Source organism: Opisthocomus hoazin, chromosome 7 (genome assembly GCF_030867145.1).
Source record: "Opisthocomus hoazin isolate bOpiHoa1 chromosome 7, bOpiHoa1.hap1, whole genome shotgun sequence".
NCBI lineage: Eukaryota > Metazoa > Chordata > Aves > Opisthocomiformes > Opisthocomidae > Opisthocomus > Opisthocomus hoazin.
In genome coordinates this window covers 27618089-27633733 of record NC_134420.1, presented here as the reverse complement: position 1 = coordinate 27633733, position 15645 = coordinate 27618089, and the positions used below count along the sequence as shown (strand labels likewise).

At 40.5% G+C, this 15645-nt stretch overlaps 1 protein-coding gene across 1 annotated transcript in view; it reads right to left on the bottom strand.

Moving 5' to 3' along the window:
* Positions 1 to 15645, bottom strand: part of HSD17B12 (hydroxysteroid 17-beta dehydrogenase 12) — a 97318-nt gene that overhangs the window by 8699 nt on the left and 72974 nt on the right. Inside the window, exons 7-9 of the mRNA XM_075427451.1 lie at positions 11616 to 11650; positions 5075 to 5156; positions 85 to 150 (exon numbers count right to left, since the gene is read on the bottom strand). Coding sequence (XP_075283566.1) covers positions 85 to 150; positions 5075 to 5156; positions 11616 to 11650 — 183 coding nt within the window. The remainder of the gene's footprint in view (positions 1 to 84; positions 151 to 5074; positions 5157 to 11615; positions 11651 to 15645) is intronic.

The following is a 15645-nucleotide window of genomic DNA, read 5'->3' as shown; positions in this document are numbered from 1 at the left end:
AAGAGAATATGCTGATTCCATTTCGTTACCAAGACACCAATGTTGCTGTAGTAACCACACTCACATGAAACAAACTCTACTCACCTGCACAATGATACCCTTGCTCTTGTATTCTGCATGGAGGCCTCGGGAGAAGTAATCCACAAAAGCCTAGAGAGAAAAGAAGGGAAATATGCAGTGTGCTACGTATCACAACGGGAACTATAGTTCGTAGGTTTTTGTAACCATATTTGAATTACTATTTAGAGTTCCTGTTTCCAAAGTTTCCTTAATTTTTCAAAGAAACTTTGCGCATTAGAGCAATGCCATCTGAATAGAAAACCCAGGCTTACAAAGTATTTTTACAGAAGTGAGGCTCAATGTAAACAAATAAAACCCTTTTATTTTAGAAGGAAAAGGAACTAGATTTGTTACATAAAGCCTAGTTAAAGGAATATAAGACTTTTTATGCTCATATGGTTCACTACTTACGTTATCTCCTTAGACATTTTTTTAACTAGTGATATAAGCAGATTTCTCTTGTGTACGGTTTGTAAAACATAGTGTTTAAGGACTTTGTCTTCTGCCTTTACACTTTAAAGAAATGCCACCCTATGGTGATACTTCTTCCTAGTCCTGAAATCCACCTCCACAGATTGTCTTCCAAACTTCTGGAAGTTTTAGAAATTACAAGACTAGAAGTTTAAAGAAAGAAGTTAAAGGGCTTAAAAGGTGGAGGGTAGTACCTGCCTTCAAGATGCCCTCACATCTGATACAGCCGCATCCATAACCACACAGAGAAAGTATTGCCCTAATAACCCAAGGCTACTCAGCAGTTCAAACCAGCATAAATTTCCTCTCTCAAAGTTCTTCTAAACCACCATTCCACTTCTCCCTTCTGCAGTCCAGCGAGACAAAATATCAGGTTTCTTGTTTTATTGAAACAACACAGCCAAGTAGGATGAATGGAGTACCTTCAACTGAAGGAATTGAACTATCTTATTCATGCTTGAAGCTAAAATAGATACTAAATAAATTAATTCAAGTATTCAAAGAAGCAGTTGCTTCACAGCAGTTTCAAAACAAATGGCAAAGCTTTAGTATTGCACCCGCTTTACAGTCTTCCTTTGGTCACCATGTCACCAGTGGATTAACACAGTTCTGAAACCAGCAGCTAAGGTTTGCAGTGCCCAGTGTTTTTCCTGTCAAGGTCATCCCACTGAACTCAGCCCATACAAGAAGCAACAGAAACAGTCCCATACCATCGGGCACTTTCTATAGACACTCTTCTGAGCATATACAAGATCTGAAAGAAAACAAGATTTTGCTGTGTAGCAGATAGGTCCTTTTATTCTTCACCTTCAAGTTGCTTGTACTAGCTAGGAGGAGGCTCATTAAACCAAAAAAGCTTATCTTCCGTTCAACTGTTATTTCCTTCTCCCTCTCCCTGAAGTATAAGTTCTTAGTGACATTCAGTACTCAGCATGAACCAGACTCTGAAAGTCTGGTCTAGCAGCAATGATTCCAGTGAGCTAGCCATCCTGCTGCAACAGTAAGGCACTTGCACAGACATGCAAATTACTTTGGTGCAGTCCCTGAACACAACTGCCAGATGTATATGTGATAACTGCACAAAGTGTACCAATAATCTATTAAAATAAATTAAAAACTATATTGTGTTAATCAAAGTGCTTTGATCATTCAAATTTCTAACTATTTCTACACAAAAGTCCCGAAATCAGTTACTGCTCCAAATATGGAGAGACAGTACAAAAAGCCTGTCATCTCTAATGGTTGCAAAGGGTGTTCAATAAAGAGAATGTTCATTTTACATGAGAAGAAAAGCAACCTCCAGTACACAGATAAGCTTTGGAGTTTTTCTTCTTGAATAATTTATTTCAAGACAAGTTGGGTTTTTTACCTCCAGATGCTCAAGCCCCCCAAAAACCTTTAACTTAAAAAAGTCTTAGGAACGTTAAGTAAACATGCCCTGAACAAGCAGATGAGCATCACATGCAAGAAAGTTTCTTCTCCTTGGATATCCAGTAACAAACCCAAACACTTAAGACATGGGAGGGAGGAAAGAAACCTCACATTTCACTTACTAGTATTAACACAAGTAGATAGGTAGACCTGTGAAAAAACAGGACTGATTCCTTTAAGTGTTTCGTTTCATTGTAACATAGGGAAATTTCCATGGGAAGGTTAAAGAGTTGGACTGCGTCTGTTCCTGATAATTAGCCAAAGCCATTGACCTAGACCTGAAGGATACTATGCTTTAAATCCCCCTCTTTATTAGATAAGGAAAAAAAACCTAGAAATTGCAGATACAGTCTTTCTATAGCAACATTAGGGGAGTCACTTTCATGCTTACTAATCTTGCTGTGGTAGAAGATGAGCAGTGCTGAGAATAGCCAGATTACTTAGCGTGTAATTGAGTTTCTTAGGGGAAGGGGGAAGAAATATTTGAGATTCTCATTGAAAAAAGACTAACCAAAGCAGTGTAAGGCATATTATCACTAAAATCAAAAGCTCAATTCATTCCATAAAGCTGAAGGCACTGCCACAATGCAAGTGACCTCTTGTATTAAACCAAAGAACTGAGCTCTCAGGAAACAGCTATTTCAAGAGCAAATTTTATCAGCTAAAACTAATTCAGGCTTTCATGATTTCTGAACTTAAATATCCCCTCCTTTAGTATGAATAGTGTGCATCAATTCCTTTCTGGAAATACGGAGACGTTACTAAGAGTCTAGAAGAAACACAGGTCTGTTTTGACATGAATGACATTACTGAAGGTTTCTTCACCCTGTCAAAGTTCTGCTTAAACTCCGAAATCCTTGCAGTATTTAAGGTAATTACCAGGTGCACCTGAAAAAGCTGTAGTGCCATACTGCTTTAATACCAGTATAAACATCTCTTGCATTTAGTTTTATCATGCATACTTCAGTTCCATACTATGTACTCATATTCCGTCTTTACAGTGTTAACTAGAGATCTTTTAGGGGAACATTTTAGAAGCTCCTACAAGTTATCTTTGGAAAAAAAAACAAGACCAGCTGCAGAAAGACAAAACTGTCCCAGTAACACAAAGAGAAACCAGAGTAGATACATTTAACATTAACAAACATTAACATCTAACAGTAGATCTAGAATAGTAACTTACGAACTGGTAAAATAAACCAGCCTATTGTGGAAGAAGACTGGAAATTTCAGTACAAGGAGTGCTTGGCTAAGTGGAGGGCTTCTTGATGAACTAAAAAATGAGCATATGAGAGACAGAAACAAGGAGAAGTAACAAAAGAGAAACATAAAACACTACTGGTTACTCAGGAATAAAATCTGAGCTAGGAAAAGACTAGCAAAGGACACTCAGGGTAGCAGTAAAGGATCCTACAGGTATACTAGTTTCAATAGGAATTTCAGAGAAATTGAGGTCTTTTGATGGATAAGGGAGACAACGTAGAGATAAAGGATAGAAAAAGGTTAAGGTATGCAACACTCCTCTTGCCTTTGCACAGCCAAAGCCTACTCACATGCCTCTGCATGCACCAGTTTTGTTTAAAGAAAGGGATAGGTAGAGGCAGCAACAATTTAGGCACTAATCTGAGAAGCTAGATGTATTCAAACCCATGGAGCCACCATGGATTCACTCAAGGGTGCTGAAAGAACTAGTCTGTATGTATACAAGTCTGCTGCCTACGGTATCTGAAAGAGTATGGAAACTAGGGGAGGTCTTTGACAACTGGAAGAGGGCTAACATAGCTAGCCCTCCTTGAAAAGGCAAGAATGATTCCATCAGCTTTAACTCAGTTGGTGGAAAGATCATGAAGCTCTCCCCTTGGAATTCATTTCCAAGCACATAAAGGACAAGAAGATACATCAGAAACAGTCAACACAGACTTACCAACAGCAAATCATGTTTGACCAATTAAATTGCTTTCTACAATGGAGTGGACTAGCTTTGTAGATGAGGGAAACAGATTTTTAATATATATAAACTATGTGTGTGTGTGTATAGATATATTTTCACTTCAGTAAAGCTTTTGACACCATCTTCTGCAGCATTCTCATTTGGAAGTCGAGCAGATACGTGCTGAAAGGACAAACTGCTGGCCAGACTGAAAACTGGCTGGACCGCCAGGCTCAAAGGGCCACAATTAATAGCTTGACATCTGGCTGATAACAGGCTGAGAACCTACAGATCAATACCAAGGCCCACATTCTTCAGTATCTCCTAGCAGCAACCCAGCTGATGACATGGCACACGCCCTCAGCTAATCTGCAGATGACACCATTAGATGGAGCAGTTGACACGACAGAGCTTCAGTCCAGAGAAACCCTGATAAACTTGATTACTGTTAAACATCGTGAGATTTCTTGACTGGCACAGAGTGAAGTTCTGCATACAGAGAAGGATAACGCCATGCCTTAATTTTGGTCAACTAGAAGCCCTGCTTCAAAGAACCTGGAATTTATGGTGGCTGCCAGGGAGACGACAAGCCAATAATCCACTCACTGCAAGAACATTAAACGACATACTGGGCTACGTTAGCAGGATGTATGGTCAGCAGATCAGGGGAAGCTGACTATTTGGTAGTGGCGAGGCCATAGAGCTCTGTCCTTTCTCTTACCTGAAATGCTAAACTTAAGGCAATTAATAAAAAAGGAGGACAAGTGTTTGCTTCCAGCAAGCACCGTAAGAGTCCTACTTCAATATATATATGAACATATATTGAAGATACACATCTTCAGTAAGATTAGGGGGAAAACAGTTGCAAAGTCAAAATAAGAAAGAGTTAAACTTAGTCAATGTCCTTTCTCAACCTCATCACTAAGCTTACTTTGTACACTAGCATCCTTTTCCCTGTGAAAGTAGAATGCATGATTAAATATATAAAATAGTTGTTTCCATTCCAGTAAACTCCTGCACTCCTCTTTCTCTCAACCTTCCAGCTTCCACTACTGGAAAAACTTAAGTTAGAAACTCGGTACTTTTAGTTCATGAAAGCACCACTAGATGGACACCAAAACATTTATTCCTGTAGCGCTGGCTTGTTTGACACTCGATTTCAGTGTGGAAAAGAGCACTTACCTTGGTTGCGGAGTAAAGAGTCAGCAGTGGAGTTGGATACATCCCAGCAGCTGAGGCGATATTCAAGATTGCCCCTTTTGATCTGAAAGGCAGTGAAGACGCATTACCATGAAATAAAGGAAACATCTTTCATGTTTCACAAAATTACTGCAAACATAAAGAAAACCTTTAGGACGCAATTGAGATTAAGATCTGTTTAAAAACCCCAACCAAATCCTAAATTGAAATTTACTAATATGACTAAGCACAATGTAAGTATTCAAGCAGCTGATATATATCAGGAACAACTCCAAGGTCAATACAGCAAGAGAATTAAGCTCCATACATATATATATACACACACATTGGGCTAAACTATGCAAAACTGATGGAGTGAGGCTGGCACAAGTCCAAAACCAACTTCTAAATTGCGGGCTAAGGTGGCAGAAATGGCAACTCAAGTTTGTTGTATAGTTTACACTTTGATAATGCCTTTCATCTTCTCAATGTTACTTCATGATGGATCTTCAAGATAGGAAGTATCTGAATTTACTGCTCAAATACAGAAATGTTTTAATATAGTATGGAAGATATTCAGTGCATGACTACACAAAATAAGAGTTGTTTTACAGCTGTATAACAGTAACACTGAAGGTATTCCACAATCATATTTCAGTAAGGGTACCAATCTGAAATTAGCTACCACCTTCTCTGCCAAGCACTTCTAAAGCATGTGTAGGCAGGACAGAAAGTAAGACTCCTGGATTTACCAACCCATTGACTGGTTTTGAGCATGTCTATTTCCAAGACCAGTTTCACCTTCAAAACCAGACATATTATTTAGTGTTAGATAGGAAGAATTAGTTACAAAACCTTCCGGCAAATTAGGGCAAGTATGCTGTTAGAAGGTGCTACCAGACAGTTCACCATGGTGAAAGATGCATCTCTGCTTCTTCTTGCCCTATAGTAAATTCAAGCTAGTTTATCTAAACATACTAAGTATGCCATGTTTAGTGCAGAGTGAGAACATTCACACAAGTAGGCACCATGCAGCTCAGCTCCTGCAGACCATGAGTTTCTCACCACATTGTTCATCTAGGTATGCCCTATGCCACTGCTGCCACAATGATTTAAGTAACAATCTTAAAAACAGTTGAGTTTAAGTGACCATTTAAAATTAAAATGATACAAGTCTTTGAAATCATGACAACAGATTCAAACCAACATGGCTTCTGCCATGATACAAGCGTGAATTAAATGTGTGATTGATTCACCTCTAGAAATGAGGTGGCTAATGCAATAGAATAGAATGATTTCGGTCATTCAGGATTTCAAACACTTTTGCCAAAGCTTGTTGCATTTTTCAGGAGTTATCTGCAAGGCTTGGATAGTGAAATAAAGTAGTAACATGGACTAAAATATGTAGTGTGGAGAAAATAAGACCACAAATTAATCATGAATTTTCATGACAGCAAAAGGTTAACAGTGGAAGCCAGAAGTTTTTCATATCAAGACAGGTGGTGCTTGTGATATTTATTCATGAGCTCAAATGAGGATTTGCAGTGAAATGAGTATTAGTGCAGTTTTAAAGAGATTACGAGATTGGAGAATACTATGAGGAACTTTTTAAACAGCTCAGACTGCTATGTGAACAGACTATAGAAAGGCAAATGAAAAATCAATGTTAACAAAACCAACAATACATACTAAAGAAAATAACATGAATTAATCACAGACATAGCAGGACTCTAAATCAACTATCTGCTCCCTGGAAAACCTGAACAAAGTCCAAAAGTAGTTCTCTTGTGCAGCAGTCACCAAAAGCAACCAAAGGACAAGATGGTGGGAACGGCAGGGACAGATCCACCAGCACCAGAATCCTGTGTTACAGTGTACAGAACACTTATATCCCTCCAAATACAGGACAGAAATATTAAGAACCTGACGATTTAAGAAACAGGAAAAGAAGAAAAAAAAACCTGATACATCGATGACGTGAAAAGATTGGTTCAATATAGCTATTTAAGAGACTATTAAAAGCAGCCATGATAAGAGTATACAGACTAATGAATGATGAGGATCAAGATCTTGATTTATCCTCTCAGAATACAAAAGAAAGATGACATTTATTTAAATGAAAGACTGAAAGTTAGATCTGATAAAAGGAAGTGCACTTCTCATATTCAGACTATGGGAGTACTTGCCACAAAACTTAATTGAAGACAAAAGCTTAACAGGATTCAAAAAAATGAGTAAGCATTTATATGGATAAACACAAGCCTCATGCTTATAAAACAAACTGAAGCTTTAGAAGATAGACTGGCACCCAGGCTGTAAAGCACAGGTCTCGCAGCATCTGGCTAGATTGCAGCCTTCCAGCAGGAGGAGGTCATCTAGGTGCAGTGAACTAATGGTCTGACCCAGTGAAGAAAACCCTCTTGGAAACACAACAAATTAATACCAGCCCCTTGCAGAATCTCCATGTATTGGTCTCTTTGAAGCAGTCAATGCCACTGTGGGTTTTGTGGTTTTTATTTTTTCTTTATAAAGAAAGCAGTCCTAGCCTTAAAAGCTCATAACTTAAAGCCTCCAGATAAAAGGAAACTGAGAAGCATGTGTGTAGGGGGAACACTTCCAATTACTCCTATTACAATTTTGTTTGTTAGAGGAACTGCAGAAGAAAGGTTTTCAGAGAGGGATCTGAAGAACTACATGAGCGTCAGTGCAGCAAAAAGAAATTTTGGCTCCATCCAACTCAACTGTGCAGTTCACAGAATCACAGAATGGTAGGGGTTGGAAGGGACCTCTGTGGGTCATCTAGTCCAACCCTCCTGCCGAAGCAGGGTCATCTACAGAAGGCTGCACAGGACCTTGTCCAGGCGGGTCTTGAGTATCTCCAGAGAAGGAGACTCCACAACCTCCCTGGGCAGCCTGTTCCAGTGCTCCGTCACCCTCAGAGGGAAGAAGTTCTTCCTCATGTTCAGACGGAACTTCCTGTGCCTCAGTTTGTGCCCATTACCCCTTGTCCTGTCGCTGGGCACCACTGAAAAGAGCTTGGCCCCATCCTCCTGACACCCACCCTTCAGATATTTGTAAGCATATGTTAGGTCCCCTCACAGCCTTCTCTTCTTCAGACTGAACAAGCCCAGCTCCCCGAGCCTCTCCTCGTAGGAGAGATGCTCCAGTCCCCTCACCATCCTCGTAGCTCTTCTCTGGACTCTCTCCAGTAGCTCCTCATATTTCTTGAAGTGGGGAGCCCAGAACTGGACAGAGTACTGCAGATGAGGCCTCACTAGGGCAGAGTAGAGGGGAAGGAGAACCTCCCTCGACCTGCTGGCCACAGTTAATGGGAAAAAAAAAAAAAAGAAGTTGGTTAAGATGAGAGCCAGGCCCACACCCTCACACTTCCCCATCATTCTACCTTAAGTGGTCCAGCACTGGGGAGGCTATATTTAGCCATCTTCCTGTTGCTGTGGCAACCAGCGCCTGCTCCAGCTGCACGCCAAGTGGAAAGAGCAAGCTTCCTCTGTAATGTAATTATGCACTTGCTACTTCCCTGGCAATAAATACCATAGTTTGATATTTGTCTAGAAACAGTCAACTGCTTTTTGGTGGTGGTAGTTTCTTTGTTCCCAAAGACACCAAGCCTCGATTTTCAGTTCTATGAGTCTCCTACCTTAGACAGTAGCCTGAAAATCTACAGAGGAACTGCTCATTTAAGTGTAATAGGAAGCTGCAGATTATAAATTGTCACTTTAAGTGTTTCAGAACACAGGAGAGGAACCACAGCAAAGAATCTAAAGGCCATTACCAGAAATGGCATTCATCTAATGCTGCTATGTTTATTAGAAATAAGTAGTAACAGACACACCAAGAGGTAGTTGTGTTTTCTCCTTCCAGACCTGCATGCAAAGAATGTAAAGTCTGCTCTATTTGTGTATTTGTCTTGTAATATATTGCCATAAAGCCAACATCCAAATATGTAAAAGTATGCACTATAGCTAGCTGCAAGATGCTACAGCGTGCTACATCACATCTATCTACTCAACATGCTATCCTCCTTGAACAAGTGAAGATGGGATTCCTAGTCTAGTCTTTTTCTGAGAGCTGGAGCCCTTTTTCCTAACCTGCGGTCCAATGCGAGACATCTATGGTTGGCCCACAGAGCAGCTCAGTACAGCTATACCATTCATTCATGCCCTTGGATTCGCTAGACATCCATGTCGTCCTGTGGATACAGACTCTTAGCGGTGTTAATGGCCTGTGAGCTATGACTGTGCAGGAGTTGGCAGCTGCAGACATTGCTTCTGTGCACTGCAAACCCATTTGACTTCACAAAAGCAAACAGAAAATTGAAGCTTTTTCAAATATTTTTGCCTGGGACAAAACCCAAGGCCTTCATTCAAATGGAGCAATCGTTTAAAATGGTTCCTCACACACAGAGAAAAAGTTCAAGATGTGTGTGCCTTTTTAAAAAAAAAAACCCCTCACTATTAACCTTTTCTTTCCAAGCTTCTTCTTGAACATTTGTCCTTGAGTTTCCTGAGGTAATCATGTAGTTCAGAAAAGTGAGAAGAAACATGATATGGTGTGCTCAAGGGTAGTCACAACCAGAAGTCAGCAGGATCCTGATTTGCCGCCTTTCATTCAAATCATCTTACCCAGGTTAATACATAACAGAAAAACATATACAGGATACGCTATAAGAAGAGTATGCATCATTCTGTCCCGAGAAGCTGAACAGATCAATTCTGCTAAATGGATAACTACAACAGAGTCCAGAGAAGGGCTATGACGATGGTGAGAGGACTGGAACATCTCTCCTACGAGGGAGGCTGAGGGAGCTGGGCTTGTTCAGCCTGGAGAAGGCTGCAAGGGGACCTAATATATACTTACAAATATCTGAAGGGTGGGTGTCAGGAGGATGGGGCCAAGCTCTTTTCAGTAGTGCCCAGCGACAGGACAAGGGGCAATGGGCACAAACTGAAGCACAGGAAGTTCCGTCTGAACATGAGGAAGAACTTCTTCCCTCTGAGGGTGACGGAGCACTGGAACAGGCTGCCCAGGGAGGTTGTGGAGTCTCCTTCTCTGGAGATATTCAAGACCCGCCTGGACAAGGTCCTGTGCAGCCTGCTGTAGGTGACCCTGCTTCGGCAGGAGGGTTGGACTAGATGACCCACAGAGGTCCCTTCCAAACCCTACCATTCTGTGATTCTGTGACATTATTTTAGACAAAGAAGAAAATGAGGCAAGATATTGTTAGAGCTTCAAAGTTCCAAAACCTGATAACAAAACAGCATTAAACCCTTTGAAAGCAGAATAGCTTTGGTCATGTTGGCATCTTCAGAGAGCGGTGGTTTCACAAAAGGCAGGTCCCTTTATCAATAGTAGTACATGGGTAACAAGTAACTTTTGACTTACAAACCCTAAGTAGCTACCACTATTGTACTATAATTCTCATCATTTGCCCCAGCTTTATTGGGAAATATTACATCCCCATCCCAGAGCTCTGACTTGGGTCTTGTTTTCTAACTCAAGTTTCTTTACATGAAATTAACTCATTCTTATGTCCTGATTGTTTAACTAATAGTCTAAAAGCTCACCATCACCCTGATATGCTACCACTAGCTGACAGTTTGTACCCACAAAGAAACTTTGTTTTAGATGTGAAACATTTGCTTTAGATCTGTGCAACGCTCCAGCAATTGAATCTCGATCTGCAGTGAAGACTCCCAGACAGTGGGATGATACAAGAAATACCAATTTTTTTTAGTCTTTGTCAAGACTGGGACATTTGCCCCATATATGTGCTCCTCCTACAGCATTCGTCTGGAGGCAATACCATTGTGACTATCATGCATGGTTCTACACAGCTTTCCTCCTATTGTGAGCATAGCTCAGACCTGACCTAAAGGTTAGCACTACAACTAACCTAGGGGTTAGCACCACCAGAGAGACTGTGAATAAGCCTGGGACCATCAACACCAGCTAGAATCCAGCCCGGAGGGACTACATGGAATCTGTGCACCTTTTAGTTTCACCTGGGAGCTAGCTAGGTAGTCAGTACACATCTTCTGTGGTGACAGTGGCGTGCATTAACTCTTACTTTAAAGATCTGGTTTCCAATTCTACTTTTCCAAACGATCACAGACTTTCCTCAATATACCTCCTACTGTATAATGAGAACACATTCTTTGCATCCATTTTACTTACAATGACTTAGAGAAATAGCCTTAAGAAGGTTATTCCCAGGAACTGTAACCACCCCCTCAGAATAGCAGGTTGTTGAGTTAGTGCCGATGAGTCAGACGGGCTTTTTAATTCTGTTCTAAAAGGAATCACCACAACAGTGGAGAAGGGAGAGGAAAAATAAAAAGAGAATCGAGTGGAAAAGGCTTCCACCGTCTGATGATTCATGCACCATCAGCGTGACTCACCCAGCATTACTCTGCCATTAAAACATGGAGACCAGGCTGATTAGTCACAGTAATGAATTTTTCAAGAAAGGATTCTCCCCTATAAATAATGATGACTTTGTCTGGATAGTGTTAGTGTGACTCACCTTTCCAGCATGCCGGGCAGCACCAATCGTGTCATCTGCAAAAAGAAAACATTCGTGATGGCTGAGAATGCAGACACCAGACAGCCAGAGACGGAGGGAAGCCTCCCTTCCTCCCAGAAGCAGCTGCCACCCCCTCCACCCCAACCAAGGCTTGGGGAAGCAGAGACCATACTTTGCGTAGGCAGTTTATTTTTATTCTACCTGGATAACTTGGCTCTGTCAAGTAGTGTGTGCACTGAATCCGATGCACCCATCCAGCTAGTAGCATAAGTACAATAAGAGTAAATAAAAAACCGTCTTCACTGCTCTGCAGCATCCATGGTCTTTAAAGAACATTAAAACACCAAAGTACTATGGTACATGCATGATCTTTCTCCCCCCACAGAAAGCATCTGTCTTCCTCAAGACTGACTGAATTTACCACCTATACCAAGACTCAAGACAGTATCCAGTGCATTTTAGCTAGGCTTACCGAACTGTTGCTTTTAAGCTAAAAATAAGCTGTGGAGCAGCAAGAGCACTGGACAGAATTAGTGAAGGTAAGTTTCCCATATAATATATTACCTACAGAAAACATTTAAGACCCCAAAACATTTTTTTGCTGATTACACTGATGTTTTCACACTGAAGAATCTACACCCACATGAGGAAACTCCTCACTGGTCTGGAAGCTCCTGCCTTTGTTGTGACTCGAGCAATCTATTCACAACCTGGCTGAAGGATTCTCCAGAGCAGTCATCCTAAAACGAGCTTCCCAGTTGCAGACAGAGCAGCTCTGACAAGGGACACAAATCAGGCATCGATCCAAACTTTGACTATTTTTTAATTCGTGTGAAATAGTTGATTTTCCTACTACTAATTACTACCATCCTAAAATACAATTTAAATCCAAGATTTCTGCCTTTAAGAAATACTGTCTTCAAAGTTCAGCCTGTGCCAAACACTCCCCTACCCCTAGCCCTGTGAATAAATGTCACGTCACTGACACCAGAGACAGCTCAGACAAGAAATACAAATTGTTCCCACTTTTCACATCATTAAAAGGTGGTCCAAAGTTCCTGAGAACACAGTAAGGAGGGGGCAATAAAATACAAATGGCACGCAAAATGTAATGCTACTCCCACTGATAACAAATTACCTCGATAGCTTAAAACATGAAACATTTGAGTAGTATAGGAGAAAAAACATGCATAAAAAAAGAAATCAGCACATACAGGAGCACAAAACACCTGTAAACACTTATTACAAACAAACAAATCTTATTGTGGCAAGCTATTTGTATTGCTATCACCACCGCACTAGCCCTCACATATGACTGAATTTGCGTTTGGGTTTTGGGTGTTTTTTGGTTGGTTCATTGGTTATTTATTCTATCTTATTTTACTTTTAAATTATAAAACATACCCTTCCAGGAATAAAGGTGAAAAATCACAAAAGATGACAACATTCAGTTTTTGCCATCAGCCATGCTGCATGACAGCTTCCTTAAGGGACTGTACATGCAGGAGTTGAACAGACCTCACTTTCATGAAGTTGGCTGTTGGCATATCTAACTCTCAGCACCGCCCCACAAGTCATACTAAGTATTCAGAGTTGGTAAACATCACCAAGTTAAACAGATCTAATGCAACTTCAAAAAAAACCCTTTAACATTAAGTCCAAGCATACACAAGCTTTTTCACATATTAATGCTTCAAAAGAGATGTGGAGACAACTATTTATCTTAATGCAAAAGGATAAAGAATGATTTGGGCTGATTTTAAGACTAGTTCAAGACTGTCAGATCTTTTATCTGGTGCAAGCTTTATGATCTCTCCTACAGACCCCTTGGCAAAAAGCAGCATACTGTTTCTTGCCTCTCAGGGCACTGTAATGCTGCATATCATCTCCACAGATTGACACATGGACGTGGACTGAAATTGCCTTCCCTAAGGCAACCCATAAATGGTCTGAAAAACCAGTACAGGATCTCCCATTGTAATGCAGAGGGGACCCCTCATTTGAAACTGTCATAAATCCACACAAACGCATTCATGGTCTAAATCCAAATTGCAGCCCACCAGACAGCCCTGACAGTGTATCACGAACCTGCTGGTTACTACCGCTATCCAAATGACAGCACAGGAAAACATGCTACAATAATTGTTTGATTTACATAAATTAAAAAATGATGAAGTCATTGATAGCTGAGATACAACAGCAGGTACACAATTCAGGTAGAAATCAAGAAGTCTCTCACCACCAGCTGTGTTAAATAGTCTGTTCCTAAAGTTCAGCTGGACAGGCAGTCAATATTTGTTCCCCCTCCACAGAAAAACACTGATGGCAAAATTGGATTTCATACGCAACATCACTTTCATTTGTTTCCATTAAAATCAATATTTTGAGGGAATTTCAAAAATCTGTGAAATAGGGCAAAACTGTTTCTCCTATCTGTATTTTTACATCTTGTGATGTGTGAAAAGAGATATATGAATATTCAGTATCTTTATGTACAGAAAAAATACTGTTTTTTTAAAGAATAAAATAACAGAAGGCAGCTCTCTGAGTCAGTCTCACCTCACCCAGCCAAGTCCACACTCAGACTGCTCCAGCAGTGCAAAAGCACTATTGGAAAAATGCTGGCAGGGCATCCTGCAGCCATATTCGGGTCTGGCAAATGTATACATTGTACACACACGCAAAATATTCCCAGCATTAATGCAAATAAAACAAATCTATAGCAGAAATGCAGTTTTGCCACTAATAACAGTGTCCACACATGCTTGCACGATCTTTGTCCAAAATAGCCAAACTGGTTAACACTCCTGTCTCAAACATGCCACTGTGAAATAGGCAGTTCAACAACAAACATTGAGTGTTGAATAAAAATCTCCCAGAAAAAGAATCCAGATTTTAGCTAGGTCTTACTGAGCGATAGCCAGTTCTGTAACAGGGTGTATTTCATAAATGCCAAGGCATTGCAAGTCTGAGTCTATAGGAATTGGCATGTAGGATATGCCAGAGAAATCTATGGCAGTGTTTGATTCTCTGCAGGCAATCCAACGAAGGAAGAAGAAAGTGGCAGGAAACCTGAAGGAGAGGTTGGGAATTACCCTAAGAAGAGTGCCTTCAGCAGGTCATTAATGCACCCACTTGGGCTTCCCTCACATAACCATTTTTCTGAACCAATACTACTTTCCACAGAAATACCAGTGCTGCAGTCGAAAACGTGAATGTTCCCAAGACTCTGAAGGCTCAGCTAATTTCAGACAAGTAGCCAGACACTAAGCTATGTGAAAACTGCCATCTCATCCAAAGTAAACCTTATTTATTTCTGAAAGTTTGCGTTACTGCAGAGTGAGAACATGCACGTATGTGTGTCTGAGAGACTTGCTCAGGACAGTCTCCTCAACATCAGAAGTTGTTAATCTTCTACATTTTATATAGTTTGACAAAAAGTTATGTTTAGCACACAACCACGAAGCAGTGGTTGTTGAGGGGGTTTTGGTTGTTTGTTTTTCAATGATTTCACATATACACACAATGCTCGCATAGAGTTTGGGGTATAGTTTCTTTGGTTTGGAGGGCTGTGCTATTTTTGTCAACTTCTTTCACACCTAACCATCCAGCTCCTAAGTTCCAGGATGCTCACAGCAAACAGCTAACCTAAGGCAGAGATTCATTACAGACCATTTCGTTAATCTTTTACAGGCAGCTATCATTTCTTGATGTCCATTTATCTGCAACTGCATTTACTGCATGCCTGGCAAGCACTGGTTGTATTGTCCGATCTTCCTCCCCAGAACTGTCTTCTACCTTCTAATCTTGGAAAAAGGAACACCACTTTTAGTCTAAAGAAGCAGATTCCTACTTGCAGATGGAAAAATGCACGGCCATATAGCTAGATTTATGTTCTAAAACAGGTGCTACACTTAAAAGCTCCTATTAGAGGACTAACAAATATTTAGAAGTTATAACCATGTAATTCCAGTGACTTTTCTTCAGAAAAAAAAAAATGTCCCATTCTTAGTGATCACCGAGTTGTAGT